At 57.3% G+C, this 22,776-nt stretch overlaps 9 protein-coding genes across 9 annotated transcripts; 6 read left to right on the plus strand and 3 right to left on the minus strand.

The window, feature by feature from the left end:
- Positions 1-679: 679 nt before the first annotated feature.
- Positions 680-1,562, plus strand: CH63R_03837 (uncharacterized protein; the record flags this gene model as incomplete). The annotated part of the gene is made up of 2 exons (XM_018298812.1): positions 680-1,100; positions 1,156-1,562. The coding sequence occupies 2 exons, from the start codon at positions 680-682 to the stop codon at positions 1,560-1,562; spliced, it is 828 nt and encodes a 275-aa protein (XP_018160058.1).
- A 2,465-nt stretch (positions 1,563-4,027) lies between these two features.
- On the plus strand, positions 4,028-5,625 carry CH63R_03838 (Amidohydrolase; the record flags this gene model as incomplete). Its single annotated transcript, XM_018298813.1, has 2 exons — positions 4,028-4,781; positions 4,865-5,625. 2 exons carry the CDS (start codon positions 4,028-4,030, stop codon positions 5,623-5,625), a joined length of 1,515 nt encoding a protein of 504 aa, XP_018160059.1.
- An 854-nt stretch (positions 5,626-6,479) lies between these two features.
- Positions 6,480-7,560, plus strand: CH63R_03839 (Pyrroline-5-carboxylate reductase; the record flags this gene model as incomplete). The annotated part of the gene is given in 3 exon segments (XM_018298814.1): positions 6,480-6,519; positions 6,534-7,142; positions 7,256-7,560. 3 exon segments carry the CDS (start codon positions 6,480-6,482, stop codon positions 7,558-7,560), a joined length of 954 nt encoding a protein of 317 aa, XP_018160060.1.
- A 268-nt stretch (positions 7,561-7,828) lies between these two features.
- CH63R_03840 (Monocarboxylate transporter) lies at positions 7,829-9,385 on the minus strand (the record flags this gene model as incomplete). Its single annotated transcript, XM_018298815.1, has 1 exon — positions 7,829-9,385. The coding sequence occupies one exon, from the start codon at positions 9,383-9,385 to the stop codon at positions 7,829-7,831; it is 1,557 nt and encodes a 518-aa protein (XP_018160061.1).
- A 446-nt stretch (positions 9,386-9,831) lies between these two features.
- On the plus strand, positions 9,832-11,097 carry CH63R_03841 (Monocarboxylate transporter; the record flags this gene model as incomplete). The annotated part of the gene is made up of 1 exon (XM_018298816.1): positions 9,832-11,097. The coding sequence occupies one exon, from the start codon at positions 9,832-9,834 to the stop codon at positions 11,095-11,097; it is 1,266 nt and encodes a 421-aa protein (XP_018160062.1).
- A 649-nt stretch (positions 11,098-11,746) lies between these two features.
- CH63R_03842 (Phosphotransferase enzyme family protein) lies at positions 11,747-12,826 on the minus strand (the record flags this gene model as incomplete). The annotated part of the gene is made up of 1 exon (XM_018298817.1): positions 11,747-12,826. One exon carries the CDS (start codon positions 12,824-12,826, stop codon positions 11,747-11,749), a length of 1,080 nt encoding a protein of 359 aa, XP_018160063.1.
- A 4,581-nt stretch (positions 12,827-17,407) lies between these two features.
- On the plus strand, positions 17,408-19,825 carry CH63R_03843 (Extracellular dipeptidyl-peptidase dpp4; the record flags this gene model as incomplete). The annotated part of the gene is made up of 2 exons (XM_018298818.1): positions 17,408-17,887; positions 17,978-19,825. The coding sequence occupies 2 exons, from the start codon at positions 17,408-17,410 to the stop codon at positions 19,823-19,825; spliced, it is 2,328 nt and encodes a 775-aa protein (XP_018160064.1).
- Positions 19,826-20,268: 443 nt separating this feature from the next.
- CH63R_03844 (uncharacterized protein) lies at positions 20,269-20,930 on the minus strand (the record flags this gene model as incomplete). The annotated part of the gene is made up of 2 exons (XM_018298819.1): positions 20,269-20,846; positions 20,918-20,930. 2 exons carry the CDS (start codon positions 20,928-20,930, stop codon positions 20,269-20,271), a joined length of 591 nt encoding a protein of 196 aa, XP_018160065.1.
- A 618-nt stretch (positions 20,931-21,548) lies between these two features.
- CH63R_03845 (Fpd1 benzoylformate decarboxylase) lies at positions 21,549-22,601 on the plus strand (the record flags this gene model as incomplete). Its single annotated transcript, XM_018298820.1, has 2 exons — positions 21,549-21,889; positions 21,971-22,601. The coding sequence occupies 2 exons, from the start codon at positions 21,549-21,551 to the stop codon at positions 22,599-22,601; spliced, it is 972 nt and encodes a 323-aa protein (XP_018160066.1).
- Positions 22,602-22,776: the final 175 nt, after the last annotated feature.

The raw sequence follows: 22,776 nt of genomic DNA on the forward strand, positions 1-22,776 counted from the left end.
GTATTCAGTTTCTAATTCAGGAACTTTCCGCCCCAAGCTCAGCCGGACGAGACAAGTCATCTCACTGAAAGTGCATTTTGCGGCGTCGGGCACACCAATATGCAGTCTAATGGCAAGTTGGGCCGCAAGGCTTAATAGTTCGTCATCAATGGGTTAAGCCAAGCCTGATTCGCCTACGCCATCGGGAATCTCGGTCATATCACCCCCCTTCGCCTGCAAGCTTGGCCATTTCAAGTGTGTAAACACATTTGGGAAGCATGCTGACTGGGTCTTGAGTATGATTCGTCATACGATGATTTGGACTGGCCTAGGCTCCGACCAGGCCTCGTGAGCTCCAGCAGATATCAGTAGCCATGGCTCGGAAGAGCGGTCCCCGTGGATAATGCAGGAGGCAGTGTTGACGCATGGTCCCAACGCATCGGTCTGGTTTGAGGAACTCTGTGGCTTATATGCCTGATGCCCAAACTGTTGAGATGTGCCTGGCTGGCTGACACACCAGCTTGCCAACTGTCAGTGAGAATCTGTTTAATGCCCGGTCTCCGGACCAACGAAGGCTGCCTGGCCCGATCCAACCCTCCATCAAGGCGCAAGCGGCCTTATCTACCAGTCTCTGAAGTGAGTCCTATGGAAGGCGCAGCTATGTTTCTAGGCTTATTTTTCGGAAAAAGTTGGTGCAAAAATGGATTTAAGCCACGCGAGGCCTCCTTCGGTTTTTCCTGAAGTTGTCATGCTCCCCAGACTTGCCACTTCTCACTCACCACCAACTCGGGGGCTTTTTGTTTTCCTTTTTTCACCAGTTCATCTGGCAGTTTCCTCTCTCTTTTTCCGTCTCTGTCGACAAGGCAAACAACTTCGAATCCTTGTCAGCTGGATAATCCTCGCCGCCATGACACAGCGCCACGGTCATCACAGGAAGCATGAGAGCAAGAGGCCACACAAAAACAGCCCGCACCGGGAGTCCGCCAAAGATGTAACTCAGAGAGAAGAAACGGCATCTCAGCCACCAATCATGGTGGTGCCAGCAACCGGGCCTTGGTCGTCATGGGCTCTTGACCCCGAAGGAAGGGGCTTTTATTACCGCAATCGCACAAACGCAGCAGGTTGGTCATCCTAAATGGTGCAACCAAACGTTGCCTGATCCTAATATTGGCTTAGGAAGATACGAATGGGACTTCAGCCCAAAGACCACGACCTTCGGCTACGCGCAACCTACACAGCAAATAGGCTACCATCAATCTTCGCTTGCGATAGCGCCAGCGCCAGCGCCGGCTTTCAGACAGACGTTGATGTTTCCGACGGGGCCGGCCCTGGGGCAAGACCAACCTAGCACTGACTCCGACTTTACCAACGACTTTGACGATGAAGTGACATCTCTCGCTGCGGGATCGGGATTTGTCATCCCCGCCATCATTGACGTGGATACAAAGAACAACGTCACGGTCTTGGTGCCCGATTCCAAGACCGGGGAGGCGAAAGTCTTTTGGGACAACAAGCGCAAACACGCCCACAAGCTGAAGAAGAGCCCAAATGTCAAGGTGCGAGAGTGGCTACACAAGGAATGATGTCTCAGCAACTTTGGGATTTGGAGAGGAAGGGTGCCCGTCTTTGGGTTGATGCAATCTTGTACACTGTCGTAAGCCATAGACGCAGATAATGTAGCTCAAGGCATACACATTAGAACAATCGAGAGGGTCTGTTTCTTGGAGGAGCCGCTGATCACATCGTAACGACGGCACTTCTCGACCTATTTTCATCAGGGCTCGTAAGCTGCGGCGTGCCTGTTCACTAAGCCGGAGGAGAAACAGAGGTGGACCAGGTCGTATGAGGTCTGCTGCGCGACGAGATCAGGCGGTAACGTGCAGAAGAAAGGCGCCCCCCCCCTCTTCCCGGGGTATCTGCAGCCGATCGCCCTCGGCGTTCCGTTTCGAGGCCCCGTGCAGCGCGGACCTCATCGCTTCGCCTCCGTATCTCTCTCGCGCGTCCGGAGGTGCCACATCGATTTGCTCGGAAGTCGATGCTACGAAGGAGCAATGCCAGTCGGGGCGTGTCCCCCGGTCCTTCCGAGCGAACTCTAGTGGTTCCGAAGCACGGAGGAGCCGCCGCACGGCCACGTTGGCCATCCCTGGGTGGCGAGATCCCCTCTGAGGCCGTTTCCTGGCGTCAGCGTCCTGGTCAGTGAGGGCGGTTTTCTGCACCCAAGAAGCAGAGGGGCATTGTTGTTAAGATCATCAACCCGGTTGAATTGCAATTCACTCTAACATCAAATCAAGTAATCTTGCGTGTTAGAACAATAGTTGCCAGGTCTTGGCCTACGCGAGACATGGCAATATTGAGGCAAAATTTCCACAACGCTTAGGCGGCACTGTCTCCGATGTTTTTAATCTCTCGTCGCCGCGAAAGTTCTCTTAGAAACCCGCCTTTGGGTAAGTCTGGTAGAATTGTAGAGGTTTTGGGGATCAATGTCTTCCCATTGAGTCTTGAGTTGGCGGGTTGCTCACATTATCGGAGAATCATGTCGCACGCTTCACTGGGCACTTGGAGCCCGTCCCCTTGTGTCGGCGCAAACCAACCATGCCAATCCATCGCCTTGTCGGGCTCCAAACGGCTGCATTCATCAAGTTTTTATTAGTCGTCGATGCTTGAAACCGGAGCGACTGAGGGTCAAAAGACATACGATGATGCGTGCATGTATTTCCGTGGTTCCGTAAATCCGTCGCTCCCGATTGCCGGTTGACCGAATGGTGGGGTTGAATTGCCCACTCTAGCGAGCGACATGAGCGGTCAGAGGTGAGTAAGTGTACTACATAAACAAGCAAGCAGATGTCATTTTGCGTACTAGGAGAAAAGATTGGGTGACCTTACGTTTTGGTTGCTTTTGGGTGGTGGTGAGGACCGAGGATAACAATACGGGTTTGCGTTTGGACGATAAGGTGCTACAGAATTGCCTGGCATCCCTAAAAAGACGCGAACAACATAGAGTGAGACAGCTACAGCACAGAGCTTCGAGAAATCGGTGACGCGAACATGACCCTTGTCCCGGTACTGCCGAAATAGACTCTGGAGAAACCACTAGCCAGGGCCGGGCCCGGAGACCGGGGATCGGAGTGGGTCCTGCAAAAATGCCGAAGTAGCGCGGAGGGAAAGTCCGAGCCCAAGTTTTCATCTTTGGGGGTCCGGGTCTGTCACCACCTGCTGTTTCATTGGCCAGTCATGTATCTCCGTCTCTCTCTCTTTCTCTCTCTCCATGTCTGCTTGTGTCTGTCTCTCTGTTGATAGATATGAGGACGAAGAACAAGTCCGCTTCAGTCAGCGCTGACGATTGCGGGGGGGGGCAATCTAAGAGACTTCTGTCCAAGACGGAGCTAGAGCCGGACAAGGAAAGCAGGCAATATCCATCACGTCCGAGCCCACAACCTTGGAAAACGGGACAAACCCACCTTTGAGGAAACCGTCGGGTTAAATGCAAAGCCGAAGCCGCGGCGTCACGAAGCACGAAGCACGAAGCCTGGCCCCACGATCGATCCTTGCTCCACGATCCTTGCTCCACGATCCATGCTCCACGCGATTGTGGTTCGGGCTCTCGACGTCCCTATGACGGCATGTCCAGTACACCTTTCGCCGAGCCACGCCAGCGAAAGTCAGAAGAATCCAAAAGCCTGCCCTGCTGGCATTGGGTCGATCCGGCAAGCACGATGGAGCGCGCTCGTTCGCGTTGGCGGATCTCACATCAGAACAGTCAGACGATGGTCAGCATCCTCCTCCATCCCTCCAGTAACACCAGGAACCCACAACAGATTCCACCTCTTTGGGGGGGGTGGAGGGGTGCCAAGCTGAACTTTTTCAGGTCAACATGTCGGCGGATGAGAGGGATTTTGGACGCGAGCTAGACGCGATGCGACTCTGACCGTTTTCTGAAAGGCTATATAAGCCCGGCCCGGGAAGCTCGGCCTGCCCCTGTGTATGCAAATCTGGGAGTGAGAGAACAGACATCCAAGACAGCTTTGTTCAACTCTCGTCTACATTCGCCATGCATTCCTTCACGTTGGCAGCGGCCCTCACGGCCACGGCCAGCCTGGCAAGCGCATCCTCGGTCCTCCTCCGCGGCGGCACCATCGTCGCCTTCGACGGGGAGACCAACGCCCTCAACGTCGTCCGCAACGGCTCGCTCCTCATCACGGACGACCGCATCACGTCCATCTTCACGGCGGACCAGCCCCTGCCCCGGACGTCCAACGACACCGAGGTCATCGACGCGACGGACAAGATCATCACGCCCGGCTTCGTTGACACGCACCGCCACGGCTGGCAGACGGCCTTCAAGACCATCGCCTCCAACACGTCGCTGGCCGAGTACTTCACCCGCTACGGCGAGTTCGCCGCCGCGGGGCTGCTGAGCGCCGACGACGTCTACATCGGCCAGCTCGCCGGCCTGTACGAGGCGCTCAACGCCGGCGTCACCACGACGCTGGATCACGCCCACCACACCTGGTCCGACGAGACCTCCGAGGCCGGGCTGAGGGGCAGCATCGACAGCGGCGCCCGCGTGTTCTGGTCGTACGCCTTCCACAACGTCACCAACTACACCGTGTCGGAGCAGCTCGAGAACTTTAGGGACATCGCCACCAGGGCCGAGTTCGACGGCACTGCGACCAGCCTGGGCATCGCCTGCGACTTCTTCGGCCCGGACCCCGTTCTCGCCGATGTCAACGCCGTCGTCGACCTCGCCAAGGAGTTCAACGTCTCCGTGATCACGACTCACAGCTTGCAGGGCCAGTGGGGATGTAAGTCTCTTTTGCTCCTGAGCCACCAGCCGCCGACCTTGGATTCGTCGTGTTTGTGTAAGTGCTGACATTACATGCTTCAGACACCAACAGCCCCGAGGACCTCCACGCCATCGGTGCCCTCAACATCAGCATCCCCATCGTCTTCTCCCACGCCTCGTTCCTCACCTATCGAGGCGCCTCCCTCCTCCGCTCCACGAACCAGTACATCTCCATCACGCCCGAGTCGGAGATGCACTACGGCCACACGCACCCGCACAGCCACCTGATCCAGGACCAGGGCTCCCTGGGCGTCGACACCCACTTCACCTTCTCCACCGACATCCTCACGCAGGCCCGTCTGTGGCTGCAGAGCACCCGCCGCCTGCTCTACCAGCAGGTGCTCCAGCACTGGCGCGTGCCCACCAGCACGCCCATGACCGCCGACCAGGCCTTCCTCCTCGCCACGCGCAACGGCGGCCTCGCCCTGCGCCGCCCGGACCTGGGCGTCATCGCCGAGGGCGCCAAGGCCGACGTCGTCGTCTGGGACGGCGGCAGCCCCGCGCTGCTCGGCTGGGTCGACCCCGTGGCCGCCGTAATCCTGCACGCCAGCGTCGGCGACGTCGAGCACGTGCTCGTCGACGGCAAGTTCGTCAAGAAGGACCGCGCGCTCGTGGCGCCCGGCTACGCGGGCGTCAGGACGCGGTTCCTGGAGAGCGCGCGCAAGATCCAGCAGACGTGGAGGGACATCCCGTTCCCTGTTCTGGAGGGGGTGTTCAGCGGGTCTGGCGCGCCGTACGAGGCGCCCTTGTCGGTCGATGTCGTGACTGGTGACGAGACCGGATATGGTGCCATTCATGTGTAGATGATGGTGTGGGAGGTTCCATTGCTTTATACATGAAGGCTAACTGCCATCAGTTGTGGCAAGGCTGTTTGTGGCTCGAAGTCTTTTTCTTTCTCTTCAATTTCTCTCTCTGCGTAAGCTGCATCCACATTCTCCCTGACGGGGTATGGCAGCGTGAAAGTTTAGAAAGACGGGCGACACTTTAACTGTAATAACTATTGATAGTAAGAGGATGGTTACAGGCAATAGTAGAATTAATTCGTTCGAGACAAGGACAACGCCAGCGTTGCGTGGATCTGTCAGGGCTTTCCTCTTTCTTGTCTTTTAATCCAGAGTAATTTACTAACTACATGCTGCAATGATTCAGATGACAAACCATTCGCAGAATAAATACTGTTTTGGTTCCAATTCTGAGCGTAAAGGGAAAATTACCTATCTCCATCCAGCACTCTTTCAGACAATGCAGCTTACTACCACCCTCCCTGATTCTAGTTTGTTTTGTTACAAAACAAGCATCTTCCCTAGCATTGGTGTTGAATAAAAACCACGTTCCGCCTCTTCAAAAGGGCACAAGTTCAGGTCTCGTGGGCAAATAGGCAATTTGATTGTCGCAACTCAACAACACCAAGCTCCGGCCGTCGGGAATTGTCACCGTTCGGCATTTAAACTCGTCGGTGCCCGCCAAAGTTGTGGGTCCGACACCGGGGCCACTGTTTCCGAGCTGAGTCAAACCTGTCAAACATCTTCCGAGTGGCTACGCACACACACACACACACACACACACTCACATGTTATATCAAGCCTAGAGGCACTCACTCACAGTGTTATTGAAATCTCACCCATCCAAACCAGCTCACATATACACACTTTCCAAAATGGCGCCTACCCTCGAGTCCAGCAAGATCGCCTTCATCGGTACGTGGTCATAGCAAGCAACAACTACATCATCTTCATCGTCATCCGTGCCCCTCTCTCTCCACCAAGAATTCACACTAAACGCGGGGTAATCGTGCCAGGCGGCGGCAACATGGCCGCGGCCATCATCGGAGGCCTGGTCGCCAAGGGCATTGACAAGCAGAACGTCATCGTCTCGGAGCCGTGGGACGTGAACCGCGAGAAGATGGCCGCCCTCGGCGTCCGGACGACCACCTCCAACGCCGAGGCCTTCGCCGGCGCCGACATCGCCATCCTGGCCGTCAAGCCCCAGGTCGCCAAGGCCGTCTGCAACGAGCTCGGCGCCGCCGTCTCCTCCGCCTCCGGGCGCGACACCGTCCCCGTCGTCGTCTCCATCGCCGCCGGCATCACCCTCGAGGCCCTGCGGAAGTGGCTGGCCCTCGACGACGGCCGCACGCCCCACGTCGTGCGCGTCATGCCCAACACGCCCGCCCTCGTCGGCGAGGGCGCCTCGGGCCTCTTCGCCGCCCCCGACGTCACCGACGACGAGAAGAAGCTGACCGAGGCGCTCATGGCGAGCGTCAGCAAGGCCACCGAGTGGGTCGACAAGGAGGAGCTGATCGACGTCGTCACTGGCTTGTCGGGTATGTAGAGTCGCACCTGGATCCCACGAGCTAGTTGCCTGCCTGCCCTGCCCGTGACAGAAGAAGAAGAAGAAGGGCGGCCAATACTAACTAACCCTGAACCCGCCTTGCAGGATCCGGCCCCGCCTACTTCTTCGCCATGGTCGAGCACCTCATCTCCAGCGCCGTCGGTCTCGGCCTCTCGCCCGAGCAGGCGAAGCGCCTGGCCGCCCAGACCTGCCTCGGCGCCGGCAAGATGCTCGTCGAGTCGCCCGAGGCCCCCGGCCAGCTGCGCAAGAACGTCACCAGCCCCAACGGCACGACGCACGCCGCGCTGCAGAGCTTCGAGGCGTCCGGCTTCCAGGACATTGTCGACAAGGCCGTCAAGGCTGCGACGTCCCGCGGCGAGGAGCTCGGAAAGACGCTGGGTAACCAGTAGGTTCTTCATCGGTTGGCTGTTGGTCCCAGGGTAAGCAAGATCTGGGAGTTCCAAACGATACGCGTCGCGTGGAAATTCGGGAAATCAAAAGTTAAAAAAGTAAAAATGGCACCAAAATAGAAGTGCATACATGAATTTAGCGGAATGGCTTTGACCAAATTTTTTGCTTTGACTTGAACATGATGATATCGAACCGTCTGCAACTTGACTGACATCAATCACCCTCAAGCCAACACATGCATACAGATACCATACATCACCAACCATATCAATGTCTTAACAAGACTGAAGATTGTTCGCCGCTCGACTCACCCTGGACTGCCCTCAGTGCTGTCGCAAACAGCACATCCACTTCGCCGTCCTGGCCCCCATCCAGAGTCTCGACAACCAGCGCCTGGCTGGCCGTCCCTCGTTCGAGTCCAACACCGTCTGCGATCTGATGCTTGCAGAACAGAAACGCCCGCCCGTCTCCAACGGCTTTCTTGAAGCCATCGATAGTCTCGGCTTCCTCGTCGGCGCCAACCAGCACCTCACACCACAAGTCACAGTCCCGGTCACTCAGGAACAACCTCATCGCCCGGCGTCCTTTTCCCAACACGAGTTCGGTGAAGCTCGCAATTCGCTCCCGATACCACATTCCCCGCAGTCCTCTCTCTTCCCAAATCATGTCACCGTGGACCGTCCCCTCGAGCCCAGCCAGCCGGGACGGCGCCCACCGCGGACTGACTTTCAGCCTCTTCGCTCCATACATTGCGACCAAGCGGGAAGCGTCTTGACGGCGATGCTGGTAGATAGCCTGCATGCCCGGCGCCGATGTTTTCCACGCCGGGTCCCATGGCAGGTCCACTAGCGCGAAGAGAGACCGCGCGTAGTCGATCTCGTACGTCGACTGCCGCGTCGCCGACGCAAATGAGATGTCGGTGAGGGAAAGGCCGGTTTCATTGATGTATTGCAAGATCGCCATGGAAAGGTATAAAGAGTAGAACCTGCTGAGCCTGGGCGGGCCTCCTTGACGTGACCCGTCGTCGTCGTCTTCGACAAGTTGCCAAAGATTCTTGACGATTTCGTCCCAGGTGTATATCCGGTCGGCGGTCACGATGAGGGCCTTCTTTGCCAGCCGGATCTCTTGGTACGTCCATACCCTCGAGATCCACGCCCCGCAGACGAGCCCGACGGCGACGTCGGCCGACGAGGCACCGTGCATCTGCAGCACCAGGGCATCGAAGACGATGACGGCAGTGGCCCCTTCGTAGACTTGTGGGAGGGTGTTGATGACCTTCACCTGCAGCTCCTTTTCCTCCGGGCTCAGGTTAAGGCCCTCCGGATCGGCGTTCGGGACGGCGAGGACGTCCAGCCATATCCATTCGGCTCCCGTGCTCGCTAGGGCGTCAAAGACCCTCGTCAGATGCTGGTGGGCGAGGCCGCGGCCTTTGGGGTCGGCCCGGATGCCCTCCCCCCAGACGTGGGAGACGGCGAAGTAACCATCGCCGCAGAGACTCCACTGGAATCTTCTGTTCACGCAGAGCGCTTTTCTCTCGTCGACGGCCTGTCGCACGAGTCCCAGAGGTGGCCTGACCCATGCCGAAGGCAGCCAGGAACCAAGACGACGCCCGATCGAGGTCTCGTCGGGGTCGGGACTGGTGTAGTTCAGTGGGCAGTGGCCGATACAGGGTCTCTTGATCTTGGACAAGACGCTCTCGACTGCGGATGTCGACCAGCCTCTCAGCTCGTTGAGGGCGCATTCCTGGGATGTTTTGGGGCTCATGCCATGTCTCATGAGGATCTCCTTGATCCTCGAATTCGAAAGGGCACCATTGACGCCCATCTTCGGTATTTAAGTCTGGATAGGGCGGAATTTGAGTATCGTGAGTTCGTGTCCAAGTACAGTGATCAGAACGAGTTGGCCATCGTCGGCCACCCTACAGGACCTCCGCTTGGTGATATATCCTCAATCAAAAATACAAATGGGCATCGCATCCCCCTACAGGCCTAGCTCGCAGCACTTTTTGGCCTTTCAAGGCGGCTCGGAACCGAGACCATTGGCTGCATCTTGCTGGGATCCGTCTCAGTAGCCGCCGCCGACATTCTGGGTTAGCTTCGGCCCCAATCATTTCTGCCTGCGCCATCTCAGTCGTCGCCCGATGGCCGATGTCACGCCAGTCCGGCTGCCTCCTTGACATGGTGATCGCCAAAGGTTGGACCCTTGAACGAGTGCCCGGCCCAGTGCTCCCAGAACGATTTCCCAGTCCTTTGGTATCGCCGACCACCACCATGACCACCGATGAGGACCATTCCATCCTTCGGCTACAGGAGGTGCTGCAGCGTCATGGCATCGGGACCCGCAGGACCATTGTTGCGGCCAACACAAACCTTCGCCTCTGGGAGCCCGCTGACGTGGATGCCGTCCTCCAACAAGTCAAGCTCCGAGGCCGCAACCACAACCCGTGCGGGCGGGAGTTCAATCGATACCGCGGTCTCGGCCTCGGGCTCAAGATCTTCATGTACTCTTGCATCGGCGGCGGCTTCGCCCTGGGGATCCCCATCTATCTCGTTCACTCGACCATCCGGATGTTCAAGCAGTGGTCCGTCTCCGTGTTCCGCCAGACGTGGAACGAATACGGGCTTACAGGGCTGCTCACCCTTGGGTCAGACTTTGACCGGTATATCAAAGCCCCTCTCGGCTTGGTGCGGCAGTCGGTCAAGCAGCAGGCGGCGCTCTGTGTCAACCGCAACGGGAACTTTAAGGTGATGGCCGATGGGTACTCCGTCATGTCCCATGTGTGGGAGGAGACGATGGGCTGGAACAGCCCCGAGGGATTCGGCAAGGTCGACTTGAGCCTGCGAAGAAAGGGAATCCACAAGGCGCATTTCCACAAGTTCTTCGACCGGTGCGGCGCGACGTGGCTTTGGGTCGATGTGCTGGCCATGCCGGAGGTCCTTGAGGACATGAGCCCACAGCAGCAAAGCGAGACGGAACTCTTGCGTGTCGGAGTGATCAACAACCTCAACGGCATATACCGGAGAGCAGATAGAGTTGTCGTGCTGGACAGCCTGGCACTGCAACTCAAAACCGGTAGCTTGGTCGACGTGGCCGTCGTCCTCTGTCTCGGCCGCTGGGTGACAAGGATGTGGACTCTTGCCGAAGCTCGGCTGGGTCGAAGGGTTCTGGTCAAGACCGAGGACGGCGAGGTCGATCTTGACGACGTTATCGACCTGTTGGAAGGAGAGGTCCTGGATCCCGACCATCGGTACGCCGGTCTTGCAAGGACTCTGTCGACTAAACGTGGTGAAACTCCGTCCAGAGCGACATACGAGCTTACAGATCTGGTCGCGGCTTACAGATTTGCGCAGACGGGAGAGGCTGTCGACGAAATCCGGGCAGCTTATCCTTTACTTGGCCTCAAGTGGGAAGTTGGATGGGGACAGAGCGACGGGGTTTTTCACTTGAAGGAAGCGTTTCCGGCCGAGTCGGAAGCTCTTGCCGCCTTTTGCGAGGAACGAGGGCTGCCCGGTGCTTCTTCTTCTTCTTCTGAGTAGACATGGTGACAGCCTCGGTGTATGCAGTCACCACTGTTTTCGAAGAAAAGCTTGGTTCGCTTTCCTCTGGGTTTAAACCCGAAAAGAAGCATCAACAACTGAAACAAGAGCCAACTTAAATTCATCCACTAGCAGATTACATCTGCACGTGAGGAGCTGTCGACGTCTTTTACCGTTCCATACGTCTTGTCTCTCAACTATGCAAACACCAATTAGTCTTTAGCAAAACCTATCGCAAGATTTATGGCAGTTGGTTAGCTCTGATAGACAGTGCTATATGAATATTTACTTGACGATGAACTTCATCCGCTGCTCATTGTTGTAAGTCGTAAAGTTGATGTTGCTAGTGCTTCAGGACAGAGTTTTAAGCATTTTGCATCACCAAGGGACCTGGTGAAGCTAATGCTAGTAATTTACACACGTTGGAATTCCAATAAAGCTCAAGGGCAAGTGTCGAAGTTCACTGGGCAGCACGTTCACATCCCATCAAGTTGTGAACTATCCATGCAAGAGAGAATACCTTTCGACGATGAAGATTCATTATTCGAATGTCTCGGGGATCGCAACTAGTACTTATAATTCTGTGCTGGAATTAATCGCTGATTGTTATACACTTGTCTAAGAATATACATCACCACAGCCCCGTTACCTAAACTTGTCTCCGCCAAAAAGCCACGACCTCGTCCAACTCGGGTCTGTTGTTCGGGTCCCTCTCAATGCACCGCATCACCATGTTCTTCCACTCCTCCGGCACGTCCCTCGCCGCCGCTGTCCACCGGGCCCGATCGGCGGACTGCTCGACCTGCTCCAGCAGCATCCACATCGTCCTGCCGAGACTGAAGACCTCGGCCAGCTCCGCAGCCCGCGGGCATGTCGTCTTCCACTCCGGGAGGACGTTCCAGTCCGGGAACCCCCACTTCTGGTTCCTGCGCGGCCCGCCCACGTGCGGCGTGTAGATGATCCTCGGCCTGCCGCCGCCGCTGCCGCAGCCGCTGCCGTCGACAGCGGTGCCGGGGCGCGACTCCTCCTCGGCCTCCTGATCGACGGTGATCTCGGGCGGGTGTGTGAACATGGAGAAGCCGCTCTGTTCCCAGTCGATAAGGCGCAGATTGTTCTCGTCGTCGACAAGGATGTTGCCGGGCTTGAGGTCCATGTGGAAGCTCTCGGCGACCTGGTGCGTGTGCTGGATCGCCAGGGCCATCTGGTAGCACCACTTGGCCTTGAGCTTGGCCGGGAGGCGCCGGCCCGCCCTGTTCGCGCGCATGATCTGCTCGTCGACCGAGTCCTTCTCCATGGCGGGCTGCAGGAAGCCGCATATGCGGTGCTTGTTGTCGCAGTCCTGCACGACGACGAGAGTCCTGGGACAGGGCATGATGTTCGGGTGGGGCGGGAGGGCGTGCAGGGTGCGGATCTCGTGGAGGAGCGTCTTCTCTTGATGTTCTCTGAAGTCTCTGCCGTCTCTCTTGTAGCTCTCAAAGTCGATGCCTTTGAAGACGAATCTCGACGTCGGGCAAATGCCGGAGGACCTTCTCGTGACGACCCTCGCGCCCGTCTTTCCCGGTAGCGAGCCGATGGTTGTGAGGTCGGCCATGTCCACGGTCTCGAATTTCGCAGGTCGCCCATTCTTGCCGATGCTGGAGACGAACTTGTCATAAGGAGTGAGCTGATGGATGTAGTCCTCCAGAACAGACCACCTCCTCGGTGCCCGGGTTACGTTTTCTCTCGCCATTGCTTCCTCTGCGATTTGGTCGTTGTCGGAGTTTCTCGCGGGAACTGTGTGCTTCAAGACAATGTCGAGAACCCAGAAAAACGGCGTCCCTTATCTAGTTCGCTCGAGAGACAGTGAGTCAACCCGCAGAGCTCTGGCGTTGAGTGAGTTCGTGAAGCAAACGGCGGCATGTGGCTACCCGGGCAGTGAATTACCTTCAAACCATGATCAGCAACTGTGATTGGATGTCAAGCAGAGGCCCGCAGCGTCCAAGAGAGTACCGTCCCATCAGAGAACAACACCATGTCAGGCCTTTCTTTTCTTCTTCTGCCGAATTGAGAAAAGGTCCCTGTCGAGAATGGCGCAAGGAAGAAGCGCCCAGCGTGCGGGTGCGGTGGATGACGGGAGGTCTGCAGCGGGTGCGCTCGGGGCACATTACGCTTCTCTGAATCGAGAATGCCAATATGGCGAGAAGACTCTAGGGGAGGGGGGGGCAGTTCAAACTGCATCGTCGGAGACTTTCCAACAGAGAAACCGCGCCAGGAAAACAAATATCCCCAAGCCCTGCGTCGAGTCTCAGTCTGGCTTGGACTGTGGGACAGCCGTCAACGATGTCTCGCCGGACCAGGCTTTGCGCTACTTGCCGGTCATCTGACCGAGGGTGAGAGGTGAGGCGGGCGTGAGATGATATCACGAACGCCGTCATCCGCAAAGGGCGTCGACCCGGGTGTATACGCGGGCAGGATGCATGCCACCAGGCGGACGGTGATTGGTGGCATCCCGCAAGGTTGACAGGGCCGTCTGAGCTCACATACGATATCTGACAGACACGTAGTCCAGCTGGCATTACTGGATGGGTGTCTGGCGGGAAGGGTACGGCCCATTAGCGGGAATCAGATATCATGAACTCAATGCCTGCACTCCGTCGAAATGGGGGGGGGAGGGGGGAGAGAAGACAGACACATTCCCTAGGGCCCAGAACGCCAAACGCTACGCCATGGCCTGACGAAGAGGGAAAAAAGGTGACAGGTGAAAGGTGACATGTTCCATGCAGACGGCAGATCGGGTAAACTGCTGTAGACGGCGCCCAGAGCGGTTTAGCCATGTGTGCCCTTCTCTGCAGAGTGGCAGCCATGGACGCGTGACGTAAGACAGAGAATTGAGACAAGAGCAACGCTAGGTTTCTGTAGGTCTTTGGCGAGGGGAATCCAGGTGAGCGAAAAGCTGAGAGCGAAAAGGCTGTCGATCATGCTTGATGGGGGTCGAGATCCGAACTGTCATTGGGAGGCCCCGAGGTTCGACAACGACCAGGGTTCGGATTTATTGACCTGTGCTGCAGGAGTGCCTGGACAGCCGACAAGGATGGCTGGCGTCTGGTGTTTTTTCTTTCTCGCCGTTCCGGAACGACGGTTGGCAGGCCGGATTCTTTCGGCTGAACACACAAACGTTTTTGGAGGGGGAAAGGGAGGAGACTAATAACGCTGTCTCATGTTTTGTTTTTGGCTGCGGGCGTCCTAGTGTGAGGGAATGAAGTGCGTGTACTTGAGATATCATTGAGACGGATTTGAAGGACCAACGGCTCATGATATGATTGACATGATTGGAGTTGCAACGCAGGTCAAATCCGAAATTGATGCTTGGACCAAGGTGCTCCCATGGGGCGATAGGCGATGTCCAATCGTAGATGACCCGGGTTCCCCCCCCCTCGTCGATCCTTTCACCCAAAGCAGCGATGTGATGGCCCAGCAGGGAGGCCCCTCGACCAAAGTGTGGTCCGGGGAAGCACCATCCCTGGCTTCCGTGATGGTGGGGGGGGGAGAATTCTTGGCCTCGGGTTCGTACTCGACGATGTCTCACAGAGATCCCCCAGCAGTACGCAAGCAACCGCATAGGCTACACGGAATCGAAAAAAATAAGACTGAGCGCATGGGCTGTGTTGCTGGGACCGTTTGCTTGCTAAGTTGTCTCTAAAGAGGGAGGCGGCGACGCACATGTCTAATGCCTTTAGTTCCTGAGAAGCGTACGACAGCGAAATGGGAGGTAAGAAACGGCAACTGTGGCGAGAGACATGTCTCTCCAAGGGACATACCTAGTGTGGGGGGGCTATATTTCTTGGTCCTGGTCCCGTCCCTGGCCAAGAGGACTCAGGCAAGGTTCCCATAAATCTTCAACCTCAGCCCATGTTTCTTCAATGGCGTTGAAAGTTCTGGTAGCAAGACGGCTGAAAAGCAATCTCAACTGCCGTCAAAGCTTCTTCGCCGGATTCCGAAGCATGTTCCATTCTGGGGGTAAGCTGAACACAATGTCTGGAACATGACAAATGTGTAAAACATTTGAACGGGCGCCCATGGCACCATCCTGTTCTCTCAGCCCTTCCACCATTCCACCATTCCAGTTCTACGAGTGGGGAGTTTTCCAGCGGCGCGCAAGTCACAACGAGGGAGGTCGCTCCATGTTCTTTAAACTAACGCGAGGTTATGGACCCCTGTGTCACATTCCCCAAACGTTGCATATGGCGTATTGAATTTCGAAGCAGCGCGAGATAATGAGGCTAGAAGATATTGGTTGCCTCATTATCACTGCCGTACCTTACTAGGCTGGAAAAAGGGAGAGAGAAGAGAGATCTTCTTTCGGGGCTCCATAAGTGGAAATGCTATGAAAGTACCCAGCGCTTGGTCCGGGAAATCCTTTCCTACCTAGGAAATCAGCAAGGGTCTTGGTTTGTGCTTATTCGGGGTTTGATCTTTTCTTTTTCTCGCAGCATTTCGTTTCCTCGTTTGCAACATCTTCTTGCTAATCTCAAGTTCTCATTCGAGATTGGCATATTTCCAGTGGGATCATTTTTGGTTACGTGATTAGGAAGCTTAGAAAAATGTACTGAATTGGCAAAAAATGCCAGCAAGTTGCGCAAAAGGACGATTGAGCCCATCTGACAGCAGGATAGAAGGACGCAACCAGCTTTGTGTGCTCCGGCTTTGATGAAATGGTAACGAGGGAACAGGAGCAAACAACCTCCTCCACTTTTTCAGGTCTTACACGCAGAGTTACATTGTTTCTTCGAAAGAAAGGCCAACCGCATTGAGAGTCTTGACAGGTCCATAATGGTCCAGGGCAGCCACTCACGCCGGAGAACCAGTCGTTGGCGACGAGGCAGTTCCAGCAGGATTATTGTCAGTTGTTGGATATATCAGAATAGAACTCTGTTGGTACAGATTTAAGAATACAAGGGGTGATTCTGGAACTATCTCCATTTTGCAGTCTGCAGCCGCTCTTCTTCGACGAGACGGTCTACCCTGCCTTTTAATACAGAACCTACAACATACCGAGTCAATCTGACATAAAACCGAGTCAGGGATTAAACCTCCGTACGAATGTGCAGGAGTGTATGTATAGAATGTGGAAAATCGAGTTGATAAGAGAAGGGGGGCAGGAGTCCAGGACCCTTCTAAGTGTTCGTGGTGCTGCCAAATTGATAGCTGCGGGTTGGGATAATGTTCCATAAATATTTGTCTGAAATGAGCTCGGAGCCGATGGAACTGGCTGAACTCGCAAAGGGATTTTACTCGGACATGGTGGGAGAGTGATGGTGATTTAAAGACATATTTGTCAAGAGAGTCCATGAAGTCTGTCTCACATGAGTTGTGCTGAGCTTGTTGGTGAGTGAGCCCCGCTCAGTGAGTGAGCCCCAGTGGGAATCAGTGAGTGAGAATCAGCGAGTGAGATAAGTAGACAAGGAGTAAGATGAGCCGACTCCATCTGCACAACACTACGATGCAAGGGAAATTGAGCGGTATTTGACAGGCGGCAAATCCTCCGCCGCGTGCTCCGAATCCTCCCGTCGCCAAATACCGACGCCATGTCCTCGGCGATGGGGAGGCCGGACTCACAGAACGGCTCTTGACCGATCCTCCCCCGGCGTCCTACGCCTGAGATGATCCACCGAGCCGTCACACTTACTCCGATTCAAGTGTAACCTTCCCGAAAAGGAAGTCTTGGCTTCGCTTCCTCACTTTGTGTTTTTTTTTTATTTCCTCTCCCCTTCACTCCCCAACAGCAACTACCAACCGATGACCCTCTCCGAGGTCTCCATGTCGTCAATTCCGGGTCTTGGTATGGACAGCCATCAGACCAACTCGGGCAGGTCGTTGTCGGACCCATGGAGTTCGTCTGCTCCAACAATTTAAGCCTCAACCACTCACAACGGCCGCCGAGACCGATGGACGGCAAGAGGGCATGGACAGATGAGCCAGGGCCGATGAAGCTCCATCATGCGCTCTTGGCATCCGAACACAAGATACAATCACCGACTCCAACTGAACAACAAGCACTGGGCCAGTGAGCCGTCGTACCGTCCCACTGCAACGCCAGCCCGCATGGTTGATTGCGTCGTCGATTGCATGGATTGCATGGTCCCCGTTCGACCCCTCTTGAGAAAAGGCAGAGACAGACAGAGCTATAAAGTTATGGACTGCTCCTCTCGCAACCATCTTCGCCCGCGTCTCTTCCGATTCCTGCCTCCGTCCGCCCGCCCCGTCCTCTCTTGCGCCAGGGATTCCCTGACGAATACCAGTGAGCAGACCCAAACCCACGCAGACATCAGAGATGGCTCGCCAGCTCCTCCAAGCCGTCACCGCGGCCCTGCTGCTGCGCGCGACTGCCGCCATCGACCCGCCTCGCCCGCCACACCAGCCCGTGGGCGGCGGCGACCGTATCGTGACGTGGAACGAGACCGTCGTCTCCCCGCAATTCGGCGCCAGCTCCCGGTCTGTCAGTTGGCTGTCGGGCGCTCAAGACGGGAGCTTCATCTCCGTCTCCAACAAAAGCCTCGTCATCGAGAACATCATTTCGGGCTCCACCGAGACCTTTGTGGCCGCGGACAAGATCCCCGACTACGCCGAGTACTGGATCCGTCCTGATCTGAAAAAGGTCCTCTTCGCCACCAACTCCACGAAGCAGTACCGCCACTCGTACTTTGCCGACTACTCCATCCTCGACGTCGAGTCCGGCCTGCTTGAGCCCTTGGTCAAGGACCAGGTGGGTGATATTCAGTACGCCGAGTTTGCCCCCGTCGGCGATGCCATTGTAAGTCTTGCCAGCTTTCCTCCACTGCACCAGTCCAAATCCACTCCAGACCCAGGACCAAACCCAGAACCACTACTCACACTCGCCCAGGCCTTTGTGCGCAACAACAACCTGTTCCTCAGCAGGAATGGTTCCATCTCCCAGATCACAAAAGACGGCGGCCCCGACCTGTTCCACGGCGTGCCTGACTGGGTCTACGAGGAAGAGATCTTCGGCGACAGAAGCACGCTGTGGTTTTCCCCTGACGGCGAATATCTTGCCTATCTGAGCTTCAATGAGACGGGCGTCGACACCTTCACCATCCCCTACTTCATGGACAATCAGAAGGTCGCGCCGCCCTACCCCGTCGAGCTGGACCTGCGCTACCCCAAGGTCGGCAGCAAGAACCCGACTGTCGCGCTGACGCTCCTTGACCTCACCACCCAGGAGACGACCCCCGTCGCCATCGACGCGTTCCCTGCCGACGACCTCGTCGTTGGCGAGGTCAAGTGGCTGACCACGGGCCATTCCAGCGTTATCTACCGCGCCTTCAACCGCGTCCAGGACCGGGAGAAGCTGGTCCGCGTCGACGTCGAGGGCTACGCTTCCAAGGTCATCCGGGAGCGTGACGGCTCCGACGGGTGGCTCGACAACAACTTGGCCATCCAGTACATCGGCCCCCTCCAGAACTCCACCGACGCCTACTTCCTCGACTTCTCGGACGAGTCCGGCTGGAACCACCTGTACCTCTACCCGGTCAACGGCGGCAGCCCCATCGCGCTGACCAGCGGTGACTGGGAGGTCTCGGCCGTGCTCAAGGTCGACACGAAGCGACAACTCATCTACTACCTCTCTACTGAGCACCACAGCACCGAGCGCCACCTTTACTCCGTCTCGTACCCGTCCGGCCGCAAGAAGGCCCTCGTCGACGACACCGTCGCCGGCTTCTGGAGCGCCTCCTTCTCCTCCTCAGCCGGCTACTACATCCTGACTTACCAGGGCCCCAACGTCCCCTACCAGGAGCTCTACGCCGTCAACTCGACCCAACCCATCCGGACCGTAACGAGCAACGACGCCCTCGTCGCCCGCCTGCAGGAGTACAAGCTGCCCAACATCACGTATTTCGAGCTCGAGCACCCCGACGGTTACACCCTCAACGTCATGCAGCGCCTGCCCGCCAACTTCGACCCCTCCAAGAAGTACCCGGCCCTCTTCACCCCCTACGGCGGGCCCGGCGCCCAGGAGGTGACGAAGCGCTACCAGTCCATCAACTGGCGCGCTTTCATCGCCTCCAACCCGGAGCTCGAGTACATCACCTACACCGTCGACAACCGCGGCACAGGCTTCAAGGGCCGCGCTTTCCGATCGACCGTCGCCGGCCACCTCGGCCGCCTCGAGCCCCTCGACCAGATCTGGGCCGCCAAGGAGCTGGCGGCGCGCAACGCCTTTGTCGACGCCAGCAAGATCGGCATCTTTGGCTGGTCCTACGGCGGCTACCTCGCCGCCAAGGTCCTCGAGGCCGACTCGGGCGTCTTCACGTCGGGCCTCATCGTCGCCCCCGTCAGCGACTGGCGCTTCTACGACTCGCTCTACACGGAGCGCTACATGAAGACGCTGGAGGCGAACGAGGAGGGGTACAACGAGACGGCCGTCCGCAAGCCCGACGGCTTCAAGAACCTGGCGGGCGAGTTCACCATCCTCCACGGCACCGGCGACGACAACGTCCACTACCAGAACGCCGCCGCCCTCATCGACTTGCTCGTCGGCGCCGGTGTGCCGCAGTCCAAGATGAACTGGCTGACCTTCACCGACAGCGACCACAGCATCGTCTACAACGGCGCCAGCATCTGGCTGTACAAGTACCTGACGGAGGCCCTCTTCCGGGAGAAGCACCGTTCGGGCGACAAGCTGGTGCACCAGTGGAGCAAGAAGAGCGCCGCCGACGTGTTTGACTTTTGAGTCATCGTAGGGTAGTGGGTGTTTCCCTCGTCACCGTTGAAGTGTTCGTGAATATATTGCTAGAAAAATAATATTTATCAAACCAATGAGAGCCGATCGAAGGTGCGCGTGACAGTTAGTGCCGGAACCCTGCAATGCTGTGAGATGTCTTGATGTCTTGGGAGATTGACATCCGCGTGGCTGTCAAAAGCGGTTCATCATCCGGGGCCCAGAATCGAAACCGAGAAGTGACATTTTGGCCCTCGGCTTGAACATGGACAGCCAAGAAAGAAAAAAAGAAATAAATGCATTCAGCATGAGCTCTGGTAGAGTCCGATCTATCATAACAGAAGTGCGGATAATATGTAAGTCCCAGGACGGAAAATAGCGCAGTTTGCCCAACGCCAGTAGTAGAAGAATGTCAATAAAAAGAGAAACAGCCCTCCCGCCCCCATGCGCTCGCTCTATTTCATGCTCAAACCCCCAAACACGCGGTCCAACTCCGCCCCCTGGTCGTTCAAGGGCATCTCGCTCGTCCCCGCCACGGCCGATGTCTCTCTCGCCGCCGCCGCTGCCGCCGCCGCCTCCTCGGCCTCGGAACCTCCGCCGCCGGCCCTCTCAGGCTCCAGAATGCGCGCCTCGCTGTCCAGCCACCCGGGCGCGACCCTCCTCTTCTCGGCGAGCTCGCGCTCCTGTATCCTGGTCTCGAGCGCGCGCAGGTCGCGCTCGGCGTCCTCCTGCATCTTGGTGATGTGTGCCTGCAGCGCGCGGCACGAGGCGATGATGTCGTCCGGGTGTGCGGCGTGGCCGGACTGCGAGATGACGTACTTGGGCTTGTTGTTGGAAGATCCGTCGCCGCCGCCGCCGTTGTTCCCCCCCGCCGCGGCTGCCGCGTCATCCGTCACGGCTGCTGGGACTCCCGTCGCGGAGGGTGGCAGGGCCGAGGGCATGGCCTTGTAATTGTATGAGAGTGTCGTGGCGGCGGGGAGCGAGATGAAGGGGGAGACGGTCAGGGGGACCTGCTCGAGGAGCGGATGGGAGCCTGGGCGGAGTCGGTCAGTATCATGGCAATCGCCGACGAGGGTGGAATATTGGGAGAAAGGCAGTACGTACGGTTGTTATACATGATGGAACAAGGAGCCTCGCCTTCTTGGTATGTAAGCGTCAGTGGGCAAAGGAGAGAGACGACAGAGAGACGGAATCAGAGAGAGAAAAGAGAGGACGGGACCAAACACGCCGCTTCGAAGGCCGTACAAGCTCGGTTCAATGTGTAGCAGAAGTCTTCCCCAAACTTGAGAGTTGCCTGAGGCTCGGAAGGTCCGAAAGCGCAGAGAATGAAGTGGCAGAGATGCGAAGGATCCCGTCGTCCCCGCGACGCACAGTGGATGAGTAAGTGAGTGAGTGAGTGAGTGAAGTCGGCAGTACGTAAGAATCCCCCGTTGGCAGATCCAAGATGCGGCAGGGTGACATTAGTGGTGCTCGTGGGGAATATCGGCGGGGAAGCTCGGTGCTTAGTTCAGGGCTCAGACGCCTCCGAGCGCAATTAGTGCATTTAGCGCGATCAGTGGGGACAATGACCTCCTATCTGACCAATGATTCCTTGACCGCCTTCCTTATTCCGATAAGATAGAGTTATGTCAGCCTGGGTTGTCCAGCTTGCTCATATCACGTGGTGATAGCGATAAGAGCTTTCCTTTCTCCAGCTTCAAGACACACCCCAAAATCTCCCCCCCCTTCCCCCACCATGAGCGGCTTAACAGCACAACACAAGCAGAGTCCTTTGCAGGACCTCTTTCACATCATCACCATGTTGCCCACGACAATCCGCTCTCCGCCTTCCCTCGGGGACTTTATCCCCATCGAGGAGCACCAGGCTCAAACCCCCGAGACCTTCTTCGGCGGAAAGCCCGTCCTACACTTCCACCTCGACGGCGCAAAGGCTTGGATCCCGGCCTCGCAGAAGGGCAGCTTGGCTGTCTTCCCTGCGGACGTCGCGACCGCCGCCTCTGCCCCTGAGGGCACCACGTTGAGAGAACTCTCCGAGGAGCTGGTCGAGCAGCTGGTTTCCGTCTTTGTCACGTCAGAGTAAGCCCGTCCTCCCCGTCCCGTCGTTCAACCCCCCCCCGAAGCGTCGTTCGATGACTCCCGCTGACACCCGTCGCACAGGAACTTCACCGTCTTCTCCGCTGCACAAGGCGCGGGTGTCGAGATCCCCTATCCCTCCATTTCCATCCACGCGGTAAAGCAAGTCGGCACCACCGCCGAGGGAACCCCTCTCCAGGCCATCTGGATGCAGCTGCAGCTCGGCGACGGCGGCGACGGCGACGACGACTTTGAGACGATCGACCTGACCCTCATCCCCGCCCTGACGGCCGGCAGCCCCCAGGCCGATATCCAGAAGTTCTACGACGCCATCTCGGCCTGCTCCGACTTGCACCCCGACCCTGTCGACGAGGAGGACGACGACGAGGACGGCCGCATCGTCTTCGAGGGCGAGCGCGAGCATGAGCCCGTCGAAGGCTATACCGGAGTTCTGTACGGCGCCCACGACGGCGGCCTGCCCCCCGCGTTCCCAGGCAGCGGCGGCTGGATCACGGCGGAGAACGTGCACGAGCACTTTGATGCCGACGGCAACTGGATCGGCCAGAACGGCGCTGAGGAGGATGGAGAGGTGGACGCGGAAGGAGGCGAGCTGGGCGAGGGCGCCGGGCGTGTTCGAGGACACGATGAGGTCAACGACGGCGTGAACGGTCATGACGATCCCGACAACAAGCGTCCGCGCGTGGGCGAGTCATGACGTGTGTGGACGGGACAGTGGGCGTAGAAGAAAGGAACTGACGAGGAACGACTTGATACCATGGATAGGGCCCGGGTTCAATAAAAAACCGAGGTAGGGACACCACATTTTCAGCTACTCGTTTCTAAAGAGGCCTTCGATTCCACTGTGGCTTTCGAGGCGCCGACAGGCTTTC

The sequence above is a fragment of the Colletotrichum higginsianum genome, chromosome 3 (genome assembly GCF_001672515.1).
Source record: "Colletotrichum higginsianum IMI 349063 chromosome 3, whole genome shotgun sequence".
Classification (NCBI taxonomy): domain Eukaryota; kingdom Fungi; phylum Ascomycota; class Sordariomycetes; order Glomerellales; family Glomerellaceae; genus Colletotrichum; species Colletotrichum higginsianum.